Below are 21,287 nucleotides of genomic sequence, written 5' to 3'. Positions count from 1 at the left end.
TATAAGTGCGTGCACACGCACACACGCACACACACACACACAAGATCCATCTCATATCCACTTGATTTGTAGGCTGAACAGGTCTCATTCATTAAATAAGTAACTTCTCTCTAACAGGTAGCTAGCCATGTACACAGAAATACCTTCAGTTATTTACTAGTCACTTACTGAAAGCCATGCAAGGGATTCCATGATTCGATGCTCACATCTTTCTAAATGTTTTATCATTTCTCTTGTCAAGTTGGTTTCCACTTTGATAAAACTTTCAATCACTTTGTAAAAATCAAAGGCTTTTAAATTAAGTACATTCAGAATCCACGGGAAGGACAAATCTGTTCCAGAATCAAGATTCTGTGATGTACTTCCTAAAGTAAGAGGGGGAAAAAATGTGTCAATATGAAATGTTAAGGAATGAACTGATAAGATTTGGAAGATCTTATTCTTATCATATAGACTCAAAACACAGAAAATGGGTAAGCATTTCTTACTTAAAGTGGATATTTATTATTCTGTGGTCTACAGATTCTCAAGAAATAGGCATCCAAATTTTAAGTGTACATGCACACATTTTTCTTAGCAGTAGGAATCATCATTTTATCAAATTTGTACAGGTGCACATGGCCTTTACTAATATCCAGGCAGGTATCCTTTACTACATCCATTTTAACTACCATGACTGCTGGGTTGCGAAGACTAATGATGCTTTTAAGGTTTTGCTAATTATCCCGGCCATGGTGGCACACGCCTTTATTCCCTGCACTCTGGAGGCAGAGGCCAGCCTGGTCTAAAGAGTGAGTTCCAGGATAGCCAGCACTACACAGTGAGAACCTGCCTCACGTCTGGCACTGCAAGCCTATAATGCCAGATACTCAAGTGGCTGAGGCAGGGGAATTACAAGTTCAAGACCTGGTTAGGGTACCGAATGAGTTCAAGGCCTAGAGAGATCCTATCTTAAAAACAGTGCCTAGTCTCTACCCTGGGTTCAGTTCTCAACACTGCAAAAAAGAAATGGGAAAGGGGCTTTGCTAACATTTTTGGAAAATGATCTCTCTTAAAAATGTGCCTGCTGTTGTTATTTATGAGGGTTCAGTTTCAAAGATTACTAATTTAACTTCTCTTATTGTGAAGATGAATCTTTAGATGACTGTTCCTCTTTTGTTTCTGCAAGTAAAACTTTTTACTATTTACAACATTTGTAAAGTAATGTATTTTTCAAATTATATTTTAAAAGTTATTGGCTTTTATTCTATTATTTTCAACAGTCATTACATTTTCATAGCTATTATAAAACAGCAACCAATTACTAAGTATCCAGTTTCTAGTGAATTCCTGCTTTTGGTCTCCTGAGCATGGAGACCTAACAGTGATGCCTACAAGCACCAGCTAGCTGTTGGTCAACATTCCTGCGGCACTTTACAGGTTCACAGCCTTTGTAGCAGCAGTTTCAGTAGCTACCTTTCCTGGATTCAATATGCTCAGAGCAGAAGCCTCATAAAATTCTAACCCCCGCCCCAGATGACCTGAAATGATTGGCTGTAACAGCCAAAGACAGTGTTCAGTTTATACTGATCTACAATATGACTTTTTCTTTTCCCCACACAGATATATACACAAAATGAAACAAAAACAAATCAACAAAGAACCCACAATGTAACTTAAGTACTTTAAGTTACAGTACTTATTTATTAGAACTTAACTTACTGCTGTATGTAGCCATTACAACTTCAAGAGCACAGGCCAATAAAGACATATGAAAGATGTTGTCATTTAGGAGTTTGCTAAAAGGGAAAAAGAATGAATGATTTTAAATGTGGTTTTTATAAAAAGAAATTGTTTTATAAAAACTAGAAAATATTTACCTAAAATTCTGAATGGATAAACGTTCTTCTTCCTAAAACAGATATTTTTTTAAAAGTTTAATTGAAACTTTATGATAGAATTGAATCTTTTTCTAGTTTATTCTCTTTAACTTACCGATTTAAGCATGGATTCCATCACACGATAATACAATCGGACCCCAAGTTTATATCGCTACAAACAAAAGGGAAAAATAACAAGATTTTATTGTTTAGAAAATCAGAAACTTAACTAATTTTTGTCAAAGTCTTTTCTTGAAACACACTACCCCTTCTAGGAACATGGTTAGCAAGAGATAATAAAGGCTAATTTGTTTAAAGTCCAAGGCTGAACATAAACTAGTGGTTAGCGCTCCCAATCAATTAACCAGAATAGTATGTCTAGGAATGATGATGTCCCTCTATTGTTTCAGCCTATGTCACTTGCTTTCAGAGAAATATGCCCAATACTATTTTAAGCACTTTACACATCTAATATAGCCCTTTTGGTGATGCAGAACATTTTGAAATGGCTACGATTAAAAGGATAGCTTCTGTCTGTAAAAATCAGTAACACTAGCACAGACCAAAAACCAAAACCAAAACCAAACAAACAAAAAACCTAGTTAGTAATCTAATTAGTAAATGTTTTAAAACAATAATTAATTCCCATAAATTAAAATATAGGTGTCTGAATTACACACACAAACAATACTTCTTTAAACAAAACCGTAAATGGTACATGCACTCAAAACTATTTAAGTATAATATTTAAACCTGTGGTTCTCAATCTTCCTAATGCTACAAACTTTAAATTGGTTCCTCATACTCTGGTGACCTCTAACCACAAATTATTTTTGTTGCTATTTCATAACTGTAATTTTGCTACTGTTATGAATAATATTATCTGTGTTTTCTGAACTTAGGTGACCCCTGTGAATAGGTCGTTTGATGTCCCTCCCCAACCCCTAAAGGGTCATGCTGGTTTAACCTCACCATACTGGAATAAATATGTATAGTAGATTACAATATTTAGACTTAATTTTACATGTTACCCTAATGCTACTTAACAAAGTGAGCCACATCCACAAGCAGTCTCAGAACTTAAACATGTTCAAGACTGCACAGCTCATAAACAGCAGAGACATGTACAAACCCAGGCTGTAACTCAGTCCAAATAGTGTTGCTCAATAATAACACTGACAATTGGTAGTATAATGTAATCTTATTCATACATTCATAGATTTTATTTTTTCTTATTTTATCTATAATTAGCATATTAGTTTTTGTTTTGTATACCGGGCTGAAGATGGATTTCACCTACAGTTTCCCATAAGTATCAGCAAACACAACAGCTGGGATATTGCCCTGCCATTAGCTTATATTACTACAGAAATACTCCCACAGCACAGACTGTATAAACAGATGATTTCTTTCTATTTATTTCTTTCTATTTTTTATATTGCTATCCCAGTTCCCCCTCCCTCTTCTTTTCCCACTCTTCCCTCCTCCCCCCATCCCACATCCCATCCACTCCTCATAGAGGGTAAGGCCTCCCCTAGGATGTCAACTCAGTCTGTCCTATCACCTCACTGAGGCAGGACCATGAGCCCCCAGCCCATATCTAGGCTGGGCAAGGTATCTCTCCATAGAGAATGGGCTCTATAAAGTTAGTTCATACATTATAGTTATATCTTGGTCCCACTGCCAGTGGCTTCATATACTTCTCAAGCCATACCATAAACATATGATTTCTTTACTGAAGCATTAACAGATGTGAGCTCAAGTTACCTGTACTCCAATGTCAACACACCCCTGCCCCACGGCATTAGCAAACTTCTCTTTAAAGATGTGTCCAACATCCTTCACTCTTTTCAGAATATTTTCTTTTGGATTCACTGTGCAATTCTTAAGAAATATAAACAGTAATAAATATTGAGACTACTATTTGACCAGAATTGACATTTTTCTCTTTCACAGTAAATGACTTGGATCTGTTGCTTATTTGTAAAAGCAAGTAAACATTTCCACTATAACAAAATAATTGACAATACAGAATATAACCAGCCAACAAGAAATCCATTTATGTTAAATCCAAAATTATTCAATGTAATGAAACTATATTGTTATCTAAAGTTTTAAACCAGTGGTTTTCAACCTTCCTAATGCTGTGACCCTTTAATACAGTTCCTCATGTTGCGGTGACTCCCCCAACCATAATATTATTGTATTGTTACTTCATGACTGTAATTTGGTACTGTTATGAATCACAATGCAAATATTTGATATTCAGGACATCTGATATGCAACCCTCAAAGGGGTCATGACCAACAGGTTGAAGAAAATATTTTAAACAAATAAAGGCTACAGACAAAAGATTTAGTAGACTTTCCATCTATCATATGTTCTCATTAAGTGTCCTCATAGTTAACAACTGCTTTAGGGGGCTGGAGAGATGCTCAGTGATTAACAGTGACCCCAGCATTCAATAGAGGCTTACAACAACTCTCTGTATCACCAGTCCCAGGAAATCCAGTACCCTCTTCTGGCCTCTTCAGGTACTGCATGCATGTGGCACATAAAAAAATACAAGCAGGCAAAAAGCCCATATACTTAAAATAAATTTTTTTTTTTTAAAAATCTCTATAAAACAAAGGGGGCAGTTTTACTTTACAATGTATGTAACCTAAAAGCTAATGAGGAAACAAAAGTAATATTTGAATTTGGTTTCATGTTCTAATTAAATGTGCTTTAAGGGAATGAAGATTTATGCAAATCGTTATCTGTATTTTCAGGTACACAAGCCAGGAGAATAGTTACAAGTGCAATACAGTATTATGTGGAGTATGAATATGTCAACTTTGGTAATTAAAACGCATCAGAATATGATGTCCTTCACTAAGTAGTGTGATGCATTACAGAAAGTGCCAGTGCTAGGAAATGAACCCAACATAGATGTCTATCACAGACACAATGGAATTTTATTCAGCTATAAAAAAAATGGATGCAACTGATGATCATTACAACAAACAAAGTAAGCTAGACTCAGGAAACCCATTTGTGTCCTTTGCTTGCTCTCATGTAGAATCTAGATTTAAACTGGGGGTGGGGTATGAAAGGAGAAAGGAGACCATGATGGGAAAGGAAGGAATTTTAAGGGAAGGGGAAATGGGTAGAGAGACAATGGAAAGCATACAACATGAAAGCAGAACTGGGGATTAATGGGAAGGGGTGCAGCAAGGAGACTTGAGGAGGTAGATAAATTACAATATAGAATGAAGCATATGTATGAATTTGACATATTAGTACTCATTATGTTGTATGCTAACTTAAAAATAAGAAAAAGCATACATACTGAGCAGCAGTCAAAACGAGAGAAAGAAAAGATGGATGACCAAGATGGCTGAATGGGTAAAGTGCTTGTTACATAGGCATGAGAACCTAAGCTTGGATCCCACACAAACAGCCTGAAGTGGCAGGATACACCTGTCATCTCAGAGTGGGAAGGAGGTAGAGGCAAGAGGATCCAATCCTGGGACTCCCCGAGCTCTGAGAGATTCTGTCTTTAAAAATGAAGAGTTATAGAAGATACCAGATGGTTATCTCTCGCCTTCACAAACATACACACATGCAGATAGGTCCATATACCATAGATGAAGGAATAAAAAGAAATGAGAACAAAAGGAAAAGGGAGAAAGAAAAGTGGGGTGTGGTGGCACACGCGTTCCATCTCATCATTGGAGAAGCAGAGGCAGGCTGGGTTCTGTATCCAGTGTGAGGCCAGAAATGGCTGCATAGTGAATGAGAGAGACAGAGAGACAAGAAGACAGAGAAAAGAGAGAGGAGACAGAAAAAGAAAGTGTCTCAGAGGCGAATGTCTAAGCTGAAAGGAAAATAATAAACATAAGAAAACATAAAACTAAGAATATTTAAATAAAATAATCATCAAATATGAAGAAGTTCAAAAAGCAACAATAAAATGCCAAATAAATACATGGTAGATGAAATATAGGTGTTTTAAAGTACACTTAGTACTTAGGTTTCTAATTTCATATTTCTTTTAAGATATCACAAAAATGATTTTATATATGGCTTACATTGAAATAGGAAATCAGATTTTCTGATGGTTGATCACTTGCAGAATTTAAAATCACCATTAACTGTTGGATAGTATTCATAACAGTCCTAAAAAACACACATGGAGAAGCATTAAGCAACAAAGGAAAAAAACTTAAAGAAAAAAATGAAACACAACTATCACTTAAGCACATCTTTTAACACACTGTTTATCCAATTTATCTTGAAGAAGTTCCCTAAAATAAGACTTTATTTAAATAAAATAAAAACCCTTTACCAAGTTTCAGTTTAAAATTATTACATTTTACTTAAATCTTTCAGAAAAATATGATCAATAAGTATAATTATGGAACTAGTGTGTTTATTAATAAAACTAAGTTATCACTATTGATAGAGAAATATTTGTCAAAGTAATGAATTTTTCAAGAAAATATGCCTTCATATTATATAAATAGGTAACATGGCATCAAAATGCTACACTTTCAAGAACATATTACAATTAAATATTAATTCTCCACTCTCCAATACAAGAAAGGACTACCATGCTGGTCTTTAAATATTGCACACTTTTAAATAAAGGCAGCAAGATATTCAGAAATTCGAGTGAAGAATTGAAAGAGCCTTCTTTACACAGACCTTTCAGAAAGAGTAGTAAAGTCCTGAATAATCTTAAAAGTCACTTTTGCTAAAGCACAAAACTTGCCCAGTCTCTCGGGACCTCCATAATTCTATATTATACACTACATTTGTGCGTAGTATATAATAAAGATAAGTGTTCCAGTATTGTAGTAGCAGGATGTTTGAGACACTGCATAAGGATGCAAAGAATCACAGATTGTTTAGGGCTGGAAGGGTGATTTAAATATAATACAAAATATGTCAGGTTCTCAGCTAGGCTTCTCTACACTTCAATTTTAACAAAATTTTCTAGAGCTACTACAGATAAATCCAAGTCATAATGATTAGTGCCACAAATAACCAAATATTAAAAACAAAAGATTGCAGGCTTCCTTGAAGCAATTGGCTCAAACACTTATTCTTTCTTGATCATAGCACCTTCCTTCAGATTCTCAGCTTTATGCTCTAACCTCCCTAGCCATACCAGCTCATTGCAGCCTAACTCCTCTCCAGTTCCCGTGACAACATTCCTCAAAGGTTAACCCTTATGATCTATTCCTGTCTTTGGGCAGATGCATGTATTTTTATGTTTTTAACTTGCCCTGATAACTCCCTGATCTATGGGTGCTTTACATCTGGCTGCTTCCTAGACATCTATATAAATGCTGTAAAAATGATATGCCAAAAATGAATCTATCACATTTATCAAACCTGTTCCTCCTGCTTCATTCCCACCACTATTCATTTGGTTCATCTCATTGGAATGTCTCAGCCGAACTACTCCAATAGGTCAGTCCAGAGACTTTCACTCACTATGAATGAAAGGCATGTAGAATGAAGAGAGTTCCTCAGGTTATTCTAACTTGCACCCTGGTATATAAGTACTAAGATACCCTGACAGCTTTGTTCCTAACCTGTTCTGTACTCAATCTTCCCCCATGAACCACTGATATGCAAAGTTATAAAAAATAACTTGATGTAGCTCAATGATAATGTTTAGGGTGTTTGTAGTGCTGTCTAGCATGTAAAAAACATTGGATTTGATTCCCTCTCACTTATCTGAGAAATCAAATCTATTTTTATCATTACTTGTGTTTATCATCCATTTAAATACAGTCCACATCATGCATCAGGTAAAATATGTGAGGATGGCATACTAATATGTATCTTCTATTTCTGCTGTTACATTCCCTCACCTTACAATCAATACAGAAGAGCTGATAATTCTCAGACACATTATGCTGTGACACATTTTAATGCCTCTACATAAAATACTACCACTCAGTAAAAATCAGTTGAAATATAATTTCATATAATCTATAATACTTCATTAACTTGACCATAAGTGTACTGCTATGCTGGTGTAAAAGTGAGTACATTTAATTACTAAAACTGTGAGCAGAAAAGCCAAGATATGGAAAGCAATCTGAAGGCTACTGTTGGTATACATAAGCATGTAAATAGATTTATAGTTATATTTTGAACATAAAGGAAGAGTAGTTAGCAGGCCATTATGAGAAGAATTTCAATAGAGAATACCAAGTATGAGGACTTTCAGGTACAAAAGGGCTGACAGTTCAAAAACTGAAAGAAGACCGGTATGTGTCCAAAACAAAGTAACCAAGAACAAAAATGAAGTCGGCCATGCAACAGAAACCTGGTCATGCAAGGTCTTGGGAATTGTTAAGATATTTGCTTGGTATTCCAAATGCAACTAGAAGTAATCAGAAGGTTTGAGTAGCAGTCAACACACATGATTTGATTTATATTCATAGAATATTATTTGGGAACTCTGTGGAGAAGAGTTTTATTGATAGGGAAAGTTACAATCGCAAGAAATGAAGGACAGGATCAGACAGCTACTGCACAAATACAAGAGACAGATTATAGTATTGCATAAAGGTGGCGAGAGTAGACAGAAATAGAGGAAATACTTGGAGCATTCAGCCAGATCTCATAATAGATTCTAAAGTGGGATATGAGTAAGGAAGGGACATAAAAATAACTCTAAGTTATGCAAAAAGATGGAACATACATTTTGGGTTATGTTCCATATATATATAATGTTCCATATATATCCAAGTAATAGTTGTAACCTAAGCAAGTCATAAAATATTTACACGTGCAAATACAAAGTCAAACAAGTCTGAAACACTAGTACAGCACTTAATAAACGATTATAATGAAAGCTGGAATGAGGAAAATGCATACCTAACTGGAGTGTGTGGAGTAACCACATTTGCCTCTTCATCGGGGTTGTTTTTTCGCGGTGTTCTCTCTGTTTCAAAACTAAATGATAGATAAAATAACTCATACTGAAATTTTGAATTTGTGTTTAGGGGTCAAAAAGCAGTTATTGATTAGTAATAAATAATAATTATTAATAATTTAAGTACTGCTTGGATGACTTTTTCCACCATCAGTCTTAAGCACGGCTCTCCTTCCACAGGTTTACAGCAAACATTGCCTTTAACACTCTGGAAAGTGGAAGATGTTTTCTGGCTGGTGGTGTTAACAGCCAAGCTGTGCGGGGTCTTAAAACACCACAGCTCACATTTTTCAGTACACTATGCTGTCCAAGAATTTATTTCTACTTAGATAAAACTAAAAACATTTTACTATATTTAATTTTAAATTAAATATATTATTTTCATTTCACAGTAAAATAATTCTTTATAAAGAGTCAAATTAGCTTTACAGATGACCAGTCAAAAACTGTAATACTCTCAGCCATTTCCTATCTTAAGAATCTTACTCAGGAGAATATTCTTCTTCAAAAAAATGTTTTAATATCAACAAGGCAACCATAGATAAAAAGGATGAAATGAAGGAGACAGGACTTGAGTAAACTAATTAGTTCAATCATTTTCTTTTGGTATATATTTTAAAAATTATCTAGATTACCAAAAAAGAAATGAATGAAACACAGAAAATTGCTATAGTACATAATTCACACAAAGTCTCTATTTGTTAATAAATTGTATGCTTAGAGTACCAAGAAGACATTTAAGAATAATGTTATGCAAGATGTTTAAAAAATCTCTAAGTTAATAAAAATTATGTAATATATTTGGGTAATTAATAATATATGTAATCTAGATTAAAAAGCATGACAATATTTAAAATTTGTTATTATAATACCTGTCTATAGGATCAGTCTGAAGTGTTTTATCATGATCCAAAAATAGTCTTGCATCTAAATCTTTGTTTTTAAGATAAAGTTCTTCGTAGCGTTTAGAGAGACTTTCAACCTCAAAAGAAAGAAATTGGCAATTATTCTTTTTGTGTTTTATCTCTTAGGATACACATCCTATATACAATATACACTTAATTTTAAAACACATACTGAGTCCACATTCAAAATAAGACCTGTCCAAAATGAACTTTAGACTATTACAAATTAAACTTCATTTTTTACTGTTTTATTATGTATATACTACAGGTATTAGAATTTAATGTAGCTCTACCTCTTGGTTCACTCTACCTCTTTTTTAGTTTACTATCTTTGACAAAAGAATTAGCCCAAGTAAGTATCCCAATGTCACGGTTTGAATAAGTGGCCTCTATAAAATCATATGCTTTAATGCTTGGCTTCCAGTTGGTAAACTGGGAAGGATTAGGAGGTGTGGCCTTGTTAGAGGAGGTGTGTCACTTGGGGTGGGCTCTGAGGTTTTAAGTCACACACTATTCCCTGTTAGCTCTCTCTGCTTCCTTCTTTTGGATCCAGATATATGCTACTACTCTGGGGCTGTGCCTGCCTGCTGCCATGCCCCCCCCCCCCCCACAGAATGATCAGGGACTCTAACCCTCTGGAACTGTGAGACCCAGATGAAACATTTTCTTTTGTTAATTTTCTTGGTCATGGTGTTTTTGTCATGACAACAGAAAAGTAACTAAAACACCCAATTAACATAATTTTACAATTTACTTTCGATCATACATTTTCAATTGCTAAAATCTATAAACAATTTATTGTCTCTGATCTATTATTGTAACAATGATTTTAAACCAAGTGTTAAACAGTCCTCTGTGATTTTTTTTCCCTTCTGGCCTTAGGGAAGAACCAAGATTCTTGCACATATTACACACATTCTACCACTAAATCAAGCCCTTAACTGCTGAAGTGTCTTCTGCCTGGTTTGGTTTGTTGGTCCAGGGCTATAGATAGAACCCAGGACATGTTACATGCTTAGGGAGTCACTCTATCATTAAGCCACACTGCCTAGCCCTTTCTGTGGCTTTCAAAGCCAATGTTTAATCTGAAGGAACTAAAACCGTATTATAAAAAGCATGCAAATTGTATGTTTGCCTACATAGGCAAACTTGGAAGAACAGTTATTAATGCATAGCTAAGATTAGTCATCAATCCTGCCCTACCTTAGAGAAACACAAATTAGCAACCATCTGACTGGCAATTATATGTGCAATATTGAAAATGTAAATTCTCTCTTAAGGTATCCATAGAAACTAACCCTATATAAAGGGGTGAGGGATTATCCTAAATGTTAACACTCTTCAGAGTTCAGAACAGCAGGTTTCTCATGCCTAAGGTAGAAATAAGTATACTAAAAGACCAGGTCTCAACTGTGTTATGGAATGTTATTTGAAGATGTGTTACATTTGTTTATACTGTGGTTTGTCTAATAATGCAAAGATATGCTACCCCCTTCCCCTCCCTCCCTCCCTCCCTCCCTCTTTCTCTCTGGACAGGTTTTCTCTGTGTAACAGCTCTGGCTGTCCTGGAACTAGCTCTATAGATCAGGCTGGCCTAGAACTCAGAGATCTGCCTGCCTCTGCCTCCCGAGTGCTGGGATTAAAGGCATGTGCCATCACTGCCTAACTGTGCTGTGTTGTTTTATGTTGTATTTGTTTAACTCTGTAAAGCTGAGTTGCTTTGCTTATCTAAAATACCTGATTGATTGGCCTAATAAAGAACTGAATGGCTAAAAGCTAGGCAGAAGAGGTAATAGGTGAGGCTGCCAGGTAAAGAGAAAAAATAGAAGGAGAAAAAGAGAAGGAGAATGGAGAAAAGGAGGAGACAATGCCAGGGGCCAGCCACCCAGCCAGACATGAAATAAGAAGGAAAGAAAAGATTACAGAAATAGTGAAAGGTAAAAGTCCAGAGGCAAATAATTTATGACAAGCTGACTAGAAATAAGCCAAACTAAGGCTGGAAAGTCTAAGAAAGAATAAGAGCTACAAGTAGAGAGAGAGAGAGAGAGAGAGAGAGAGAGAGAGAGAGAGAGAGAGAGAGAGAGAGAGAGAGAGAGAGACGGAGGGAGGGAGGGAGAGAGGGAGAGAGGGAGGGAGGGAGGGGAGGAGGGAGGGAGAGAGAGAGAGAGAGAGAGAGAGAGAGAGAGAGAGAGAGAACCCAATACACAACTGGGCAGTGGTGGCACAGGTCTTTAATCACAGCATCCAGGAGGCAAAGATGGGTGGGGATCTCTGAGTTTCAGTCCTGCCAGGGCTATGGAATGATTTTCAGGACATCCAGGGCAACATAGAGAAACCCTGTCTCAAACAAACAAACAAACAAACAAACAAAATACCCAATATTATCCTTCTTTGTCTTTTTGTGTGGTAATGCAATATTCTGAAACTATCACTTATGTTCTAAGAGAATGGAACTTTTGCTGGACCTCACAGCCAAGGCATTGAGGTCACTTATGAATTAAGACTATTAGCCTACTGTGTACTCAAACTGTTTGCTTAACCTTCCTTTAAGAGAAAATGTAACTAATAGCTAATCTTACCTGCCTTGGATTTACAATATAATCAACTTTTACAACCTAAGCTAATGCATAGCTTCAATTTTAAGTTACATACACTTCCATGCCTATAACCTAGATAATTCATATTGCTGAAAGCAGCAAACACAGAAGTTGAAAACAACTTCCTAAAATCTACAACAACATTTCAAAGCAACAGTTTATGGATATTTGTTGATAAGCAATGGTGTTTGTTATCTGGGTCACCTGCAATCTGCTGGAGCCAGTAACTTAATCCCTTTCAAAATTCTGTTAAAAGTTTCTGGAAAGTATCCCATTCTTTCCTCACCTGATGCATTCTATGGTGTTCAATAAATAAAGCCTTTGTTGGGGACAGATACCACTCACATAGAGACACACAGCTCATACAACAGACATAAACAATCACAGACCCAGAAACAGACACATACAGGGACAGACAGGTTCACAAGACAGCCTTCAGGCAGGTACAAATTCAGATGCCTACACAGACAAATTATGGAAGGCACAGTAAGTATGAAGCAGAAAATTCAAATTGAGACTCAGTTAAGAGACTTCAAGAAGTGTTTTTATTTCTTTCCTTAATGAGACACTGATGTATTACTGGTAACAGAACTAATCACTAATACTTTATAATCTACAAACTTCTGAGTCTATATTATTTTACTTATTATGATCTCAAGTTATACTAATTTTCCTACAATTAGCACGAATGCCTTCATTCTCCAAAGGCTTACTAAAGACTCAATATGTATAGATATCACATTTTCTTTATGTTTATCTGTTGATAGACACCTATACTGATTATGTAACTTAGCTATTGTAGGTAGAGTGGCAATAAGCATGGATACACAAGGATCTTAAGGTATACACAGGATCTTTGGGGCATATATCCGAAAGGGATGCAAGTGGGTCATATAATAGTTCTATTTTTAGTTTTTCTCAGGATGTCTTCTTGGTTCCATCAGGACTAATTACATTCCTAGCAGGAATGGAATATATAAAGATTTACACTTCTGAAGATTTCCTCTCACTCCACAGGCTGTCTCTTCATTCAATAGTCTCATTTGCTATACAGAGCCTTTTAGTCTCATTCAATTCCTCAGCTTTCAGTCTTTTTTTTTTTCTCCAAAAAAAAAAATCATACCTCTACCTTAAAATATTCTGTTTTTCTGTAGAAAGTTTCAGTTTCTGATAATTTATTACAAGCTTTGATATGGTTTAATTGGGTTTATAGCAGTCTATTTTCATTCTTCTACATGTAGCTTTCCCAAGGATCATGTGTCAAAGAAGCTATGCATTCTCATTTTGTTTTGGTATCTTGGTGGCATTCCTTCCTTTCCTGGGTCATGAAATAGTGTGAGGAGCATTGGTAAATTTGGCAGTGAATCCATCCAGAACTGAGCTTTTCTAGTGTAGAGACTTATTACTGTCTCAATATCATTGTTTGTAATAGATCTGCTTATATACTCTTGGTTTAATTTTCTAAGTCATATATGTCTTGAAATTTATCCATTTCTTCTAGATTTTCCAATTTATTGGAATATTAGTTTTCAAAGGTACTCTAATGATCCTCTGATTTTTGTTGATGTCTGTTATGTTTCCTTTTCAATCTCTAATTTTATTTAGCTGGGTTTCTGTTTTCATTTGGCTCAAGGTTTGTTGATCTCATTTATCTTTTCAAAGAATCAAGCCATTGTTTGATTCACTGATTCCTTTTTTTGTAATACACACACACACACACAGAGAGAGAGAGAGAGAGAGAGAGAGAGAGAGAGAGAGAGAGAGAGAGAGAGGGACAGAGAGAGAGATAGAGAGACCAGACTGAACTTCAACTTAAACTCAAGATCCTTCTGAGCTCTGGGACTAGACTGCAGGCATGTGCACAGCGCCTGGTCCTCTTGCAGTGTTCTATTTCCTAGTTTGCCTTTCCCACTAGCACCTTCAGGATAGTGACTAAAAAGCAATCTCTGTGCCCACATTATCTAGCACAACACTTGGCACACACTGAACACATAACAAATGCTTAAATTAAGAAGTATCCGAGTAAACGAATCACGAGCCTAGGTTTCTAATTTCATGCCTTCTGACAAGTTATGTTTACTTTTCCTTTTGAATCTATGCTTTTAAAAACCTTGCCAGGTGGTGGTGACACACACCTTTAATTCCAACATTCTGGAGGCAGAGACAGGCAGGTTTCATAAGTTAGAAGCCAGCCTGGTATACAGAGTGAGTTCCAGGACAGCTACACAGAGAAACCCTGTTTCAAAAAGTCAAAACCAAAACCAAAGAAACACAAACAAAAAACTTTGTTACAACAGAAAAGTTAACTTTACAATTCTACTCAGCTAAGTTTTCTTGAAGAAATAAACAACTGACACACAACAAACTGATTTTAAGAAATGTAAATAATTTAAATAATTATTCCCTTCTCCCAAAGTCTCAAACAAACCACACTAATTTTAATTGAATTTTATTTCAAATTACCTCTGGAAGTCCATTAGATGATACAATTCCAAGTGAATTGATAAAAGGGATAAAATTTTTGAAATAAACATTTTTCACCTGAAAAATATAACATTAAATTATGCATGTCTAATATTACAATAATAAGATACATTAAAATTTATAACAATAAAATCTAGTATCAGTAACTAACAGTGTTAACTGACATTTACAGTACATTCAAACTAATGATATTTATTTATAACTATTTCAATTATTTACTTTTTAATATAAATTTCTTACCATAAAATAGAGTTTAAGTGGAAAACTGTTAATGAAATGGGATTTATGTCATAAGAAGCCAATGAAACCAAAAATTTTAAGATGAAAAATTTATTTATTCTAATTTTTAAAATAAAATGTAACTACTTATGTTACAAAAAAAATCCAGGGAATTAGAAAAATGCATTTATTGCTATCTGTTCCCTTATGACTAAACAGCAGAATTCAGACAGCACTATTTCAGCTATATTTATTAGCGAATTTGTATGGGTAACTTGTGACTCTAGAAAGGTGAAAAGCAAGCATTTAGGCTTACATACAAAGTTACAATATCCATATAGATACAGGTATTCATAACATGAGTGAGTGCCACAGTAGACAGCCTACATATCTTGGTAATGGTTCTAATACTTCTTTAATTAGGTCTTGGAAACTGATATCCTCATTCTTTCACAGAGTTGTCAGAATTTCAAAGATGCAACATTTCATACATCTGGTGATATGAATTGTAGACAAGACTTCAATAAATAAACTATGAGAGAAAGAATCTGTAAAATGAACAGAAGCCTTGTGTCAGATGTCCTAAACTTTAGCAAAGGTTCAGTGAATGATGCGTAACCACTCTCTGGAAAAATGTCTACTCATCATATAAGAAAGTTGGGTACATTAATTTATAAGAATCCTTTCTATTCAAAATAAGTAATACTATGTGTGTATAAGATCTCTCTAACAGTTATAAGCATCTGATACAGTATTTGGAAAGAAAGCCATAAAAGGCTAAACAGAAACTAAATGTTCGATCACTCACACTAAAGTGAAACTCTAAGGTATCTTGGTTGTAAAGTCAATGGAATGGAATAAGAAATACATGTTTAAAAAAAAAAGAAAAAGAAACAGATGTGAAAATTATTGTCTTTATGATATACATTCAGTAATTCCAGAAGGGAGTTATCCTCTTTAAAAGCTAAGTAAGAATGTATGAAAAGTAATTTTTGCAAGTATTTTGTTCCTATAAAATAGAAATTATCCTAATTAGAAAAATAAAAATAAAAAAACATGTTCACAACAAAGAATATGTATTGTCAAGCAGACTTTGCATATATATCTATTCCAACTGTTTTTTAAAAAGTGTAGGAGAAATTACCTCATCTATATTACATTCATGTTCTTTACAGAGAACTTCAATAATTCTTGTATCATTTTCTAGTTGTTTTGCTATCCGGGTACTCCTGTTCTGCCCTCTTCTGGGTGTTCGAGGTGAACCATTAATGGGTATTACAGCTGTTTCTGTAAAAATGATAAATTAGATATTGAAAAAAGTAAATATTGGAGTGGGGATGTAGCTGAGTTGGTAGAGTATTTGCCTAGAAAAGCATGAAACCCCAGGTTCAATTTTCATCATCACACACACCAGGAATGCTGGTGTACACCTACAATCCCAGCATTTAGGAGGCAGAGGGAGAATCAAAGTTTAATACCATCCTTGTCTACACAGTGAGTTCAAGGACAGCCTAGGTCACATGAGACCCTGCCTCCAAAATAATTACTTAAAATTAAATGAAATTTACAACAAAATAGCAACACATTCTAAGTATAACTAAAATAACATTAGAAATAATCCTTGTAGAATTGTATTCCATTTATCATGGCTCGCTATATAATTAACAATTTTAACTTATTAATGCCTACTGAGTCTCCCCTTTGTTTTATAGGTCTGACAATCAAATCCAGGGTCTCTGTGAATGCTACACAAATGATCTATCCCTGGGCCACAGCCTGTTCCTGAATGCCTGTTGTGATGTATATATCATCACTTCTTCTTTTTTTAATCAATCTGATTCTTTTCAATTTAATTTTTTAAATATTTTTTCTTATTTTATACATCAATCCCAGTTCCCTCTCCCTCCCATCTTCCCATGCCCCCCAGAGACCTCCTATTCAGTCCCCGGGGAGGGTGACACCTTCAATGAGAGATCATCATAGTCTGTCAAATCATTTGGAGTAGGCCCTAAGCCCTCCCAGTGTCTCTAGGATAAGGGAGCATCTCGCCATGGAGAATGGGCTCCTGAAGTCCCATCCTGCACTAGGGACACATCCTGGTTCCACAGTCAGAGTCCCCACAGACGGTCCAGGCCTTCTAACTGAGACCCATGTTCAGGGGGTCTGGGTTGGTCTGATGCTGGTTTCCCACCTATCAGTCTGGGGTCCATAAGCTCCCCCTGTTCAGGTCAGCTGTGTTCTGGCTGTTACTACTTCTTGCAACTCACAGTATTTTAACTCCAAATGCCACCCCCAAAATGCTGTATCTCATAAACCCAGGGAAAGTTTGATAAACAGATAATTTATAAATTACTTATACAAGTATTCTACTCAGTATACATGATCAAAAATATTTCCTGGGCTAATGAGATGGGTCAGTGGGCAAAGGTGTTTGCTGTCAAGGCTGACAATCTAGTTCAAACCCCGGAATCTGTACAGTGGAAGGAAAGAACTGACTCCTCCAAGTTCCCTTTAATTTTCAGACAGGCCCACATACAATCCTACTACCCCACAAATACTGAGTATAAATTTTTTCTCTATTTTTAGATCCTTAAAATGAATAAGCAAATATTTATAGGTTCTATTTATGAAAACAGAATAAAAATTTTAAATATTAGCAAATTACAATGTATTTAAAAGTTGTGGTATATGGGGCTGGAGAGATGACTCAGTGGTTAAGAGCACTGGCTGTTTCCAGAGGACTCGGATTCCCTTCCCAGTATCCACATGCTGGCTCACAACTATGTTTCCTGGTCCAGAGGATAGGATGCCCTCTTCTGACCTCCACAGGCACCAGGCACATAAATAGTATATAAGCATACATGCTGGCAAAACACATGTGCAAACCCACTACCCTGATTATTTAAAAAATAAAGCATTAGGAGAGAGAAGTGGAATATTGTTTTGTGCAACAGATTAACACTAGGTCTTTCTGTGCTCTACCACTGAACTACACCCACAACTTAGAGGGGCAAGTTTTAGAAGTATAACAAGTCAGGCATAGTGAGTGGTGCACACCTTTAATCACAGAGGCAGGAAAAGCTCTGTGAGTTTGAAACCAGCACAGTCAACATAGCAAGTTCCAGGACGGCATGGGCTACATAAGTAAGAGTCTGTCTAAAAAACAATTAGAAGTTTATCAACCAATCACAAAGTAGAGAATTCATATAAATTCTGATTCAGCCAGCCTACAGAAAAAAAAAACTTTTATTGAATTTATGAGCTATCTGGAAATCTGAACATTTACAAAGTATTTAGTGGTGTTAAACAGCAACTAATAGTTTTTAGATGCCATAATAATACTTTTTTAAAAAAAAAGTCTTTGTCTTTTACAGATAAATATACCAGGATGAAACCAAATACAAGCTGGGGGAACTTGTGGGATATGAGGCTACAGGCAGGTCACAAATTATCTTCTGAAACTAGGTCATAAGTACATGGAGACAAACTACAACTCTTTATTTGAAATCCTCATCACAAAAGCTAATTAAAAATACACTGTACTAGCTGATCCTACATTCCAAACAGCTGGACAAAACAGCCCTACAGACTACAGCTAGGATATCTGAATCTTCTTCGAATCCCCCAAGACAGCGCCCCTTACCAGCAGGAAGTAGTTTGGAAAGAACGACGCCCAAATTCCCAAATATTGTGTATAAATGTTTGTTTTCATTTAATTGGACTTTGTTATATAAAATTAAATAAAAAATACTCTATAAAAAAATACACTGTACTCAGACAATTCAGTTTCTCATGCTGGTTTCTCTTTAACAATGCACTTAAACAATGAAGTACAGATTTGAATTATCTAAAGAACAACAAAGACATCAATCTGAATAAAGTAACACAGTACAATAACTTCTTATTTTATTTTATTTTGGGAACAGGATCTTACTCTGTATCTCTGGCTGTCCTGAAACAAGCTATGTAGACCATCTTGTCTAGAACTCGCCTCTGCCTTTCAGGTCTAGGATTAAAGGCATGCATTATCACACCCAGCTAGTATACCAACTTTTACATTTCAACATTGATATAAACAAGTGAGAAAAGGGCAGGCAAATGAACATTTAAAGGATGGGAACTTTCGAAGTATATTCACTATTTATTATATTTATTATGTAGTTTTAAATTTCTCCAGCTTTGTATGAAGGTTATGATAGTTTAAGTTCTCTACCCCTTCCACTAACCTATGCTTAATAAATTGTCAAAATTCTCCTCCAGACTTCATTTTCCCATGAAGTCACTGTTCACACAGATGAACTAGGCTTCGCTATTTCTGCCTCATCGACAGCACACTTAGGCTTGATGTTTTGATCTGTTATCTATTTAGCACTACTCTTAGCACTTTCATCATTTCAGGAGCTAGGAATCAGCCTGTCCTTAGCTAAATTTACATTTTCTACTGTACAAAAGGTCCTATTTTTGAGGCAACAACAACAACAAAACAAAACCATTTCCAGTCTAAGGAATAGACTTATCTTTGCTTAATGCTATCTATATCAGCAATAGTTTTTATTTAAATACATTTCCCATCCTCATCACACACTGAAACAGTATCAATTGCTGTTCAAATAGAAAAATCAGGTACTTACATACAATATCCAATACTAATTAAAAACTGAAATTGCTACTACAGAAAACCCCCCCCCCCCCCCCCCCCGCTTCCCAAGAGGTATAACTTACATCTCTGTCTTGTCTTCTACTCTACTTTACTACAAATCTCCCTGTACTTCTTCAAGGAAAACCTTTTCCCAACCTTATCTATTTTTCAAAATTATTTCAAAAACTACTTCTTTTATATGCTATTATTGGTCCACCACTGCTACTACAAAAGCATACTTTTCAAATTTTAACATTTATTAATTATGTGCATGCATGTGTGAGTGTGTTTATATGTGTGTGTGATGTGAGAGGTATATTTAAGTGAGTGTAGTGCCCGGAAAGTCCAGAAGAGGGCATTGGATCTTCCTGCAGCTGAAGTTACAAGAGGTTGTGAGCCATTCAATGTGGGTTCTGGGAACTGAACTCAGGTCCTCTGCAAGAATAGTATACATTCTTCACCACTAAGCCATCTTTCTAGCCCTTGTTTCAATTTTATTGTTTTATTAATGTTGTTACTGTTATATTGTTGTTGTTATTATTATTATTGTGTGTATGTATATGAGTGTGTACATGAATGAACATGTGGGGATACCAGGGTACACCTGTGGAGGTCAGAGGACACCTTTCAGAAATCACAGAAATCAATTCTCTCCTTCTACAATGAATTCTGTGCATTGAACTCAAGTTGTTAGTTAGGTTGTACACCTCACTGGCCCTGTAAAAATTCCCATATCTCTGAACATCCCAAAACATCTGCTTTGTTTTGATTATCCCAGAGCACTTCCTACTACATTCTTAATTATTTGTTCAATGTTTTTATCTTTTCTCTATAACTTACACTACTAGAAGGTTGCTGTTGTTTGAATCTAGAAATGTCCAAGCACACGTGTTAGTCTCAGTTCCCAGCTTGCAGCTACCAGCCAAGTCTAACCAGCACAAGGGTTACTACAGTGCATCTCTTGAGGGATAATGGGACGCCATCTTTGTCCCACTCTCTTTCAGAACTCCAATAGAACGTGAACAGTTTTACTGCACTGTGGACCTCTACCATGATGTACTTACTCCATCACTACAGGCTCAAAGCAAAGGAGACCAATTAACTGTGGACTGGAAACTCCAACAGTGTGAGCTAAAAATAATTTCATGACATCCCAGTGAATTGATCACATCAGGTATTGTCACAGTAAAGCAAAGCTGATAGCAAATGGACGAGTTGACTCCTGATTAATGAATGGCTTATCATCCTCTCAGTTTTAGAACTACACAGGCCTTTAAGACATTCAATAAGTAACTGCTGAAGATAAAGCAGAAGAATATTGTTGACAATACTTACTGTATGGTTCTCGGAGTAGTGCAGGAGGTGAGAATTTAATAAAATAATCAATTACACACAACATTAGCTGAAATGAGATTACCAGATCATCTTCCATTTGTAATACTTCTCCTAAAAATGAAGAAGATCCACATTTAAACATGTTAAAAACTATATTTATCTATTAATTTACTTACCTGTGTGTGTGTACATGCATGTTTGTGCACATTTTGTGAGGGGTGTGTGTGTGTATACATGTATCATAACACATGTGTGGCAGTCTGAGGAAAACCTGGAGGAATTAGCTCTCTTCTTTTACTATGTGGGTCC

At 35.6% G+C, this 21,287-nt stretch overlaps 1 protein-coding gene across 2 annotated transcripts in view; it reads right to left on the bottom strand.

The window, feature by feature from the left end:
• Positions 1–21,287, bottom strand: part of Rb1 (RB transcriptional corepressor 1) — a 121,372-nt gene that overhangs the window by 58,242 nt on the left and 41,843 nt on the right. For both annotated transcript variants that reach the window (XM_051195389.1, XM_051195390.1), the window contains exons 7-17: positions 20,979–21,089; positions 16,149–16,291; positions 14,765–14,842; positions 9,672–9,781; positions 8,742–8,819; positions 5,933–6,020; positions 3,627–3,743; positions 1,975–2,031; positions 1,860–1,891; positions 1,702–1,778; positions 169–365 (exon numbers count right to left, since the gene is read on the bottom strand). In XM_051195389.1, the coding sequence (XP_051051346.1) occupies positions 169–365; positions 1,702–1,778; positions 1,860–1,891; positions 1,975–2,031; positions 3,627–3,743; positions 5,933–6,020; positions 8,742–8,819; positions 9,672–9,781; positions 14,765–14,842; positions 16,149–16,291; positions 20,979–21,089 (1,088 nt within the window). The remainder of the gene's footprint in view (positions 1–168; positions 366–1,701; positions 1,779–1,859; positions 1,892–1,974; positions 2,032–3,626; positions 3,744–5,932; positions 6,021–8,741; positions 8,820–9,671; positions 9,782–14,764; positions 14,843–16,148; positions 16,292–20,978; positions 21,090–21,287) is intronic.

Source organism: Phodopus roborovskii, unplaced genomic scaffold (genome assembly GCF_943737965.1).
Source record: "Phodopus roborovskii unplaced genomic scaffold, PHOROB, whole genome shotgun sequence".
Taxonomy (NCBI): domain Eukaryota; kingdom Metazoa; phylum Chordata; class Mammalia; order Rodentia; family Cricetidae; genus Phodopus; species Phodopus roborovskii.
The sequence above is the reverse complement of the archived record's forward strand: the minus strand, read 5'-3'. Positions and strand labels throughout refer to the sequence as shown.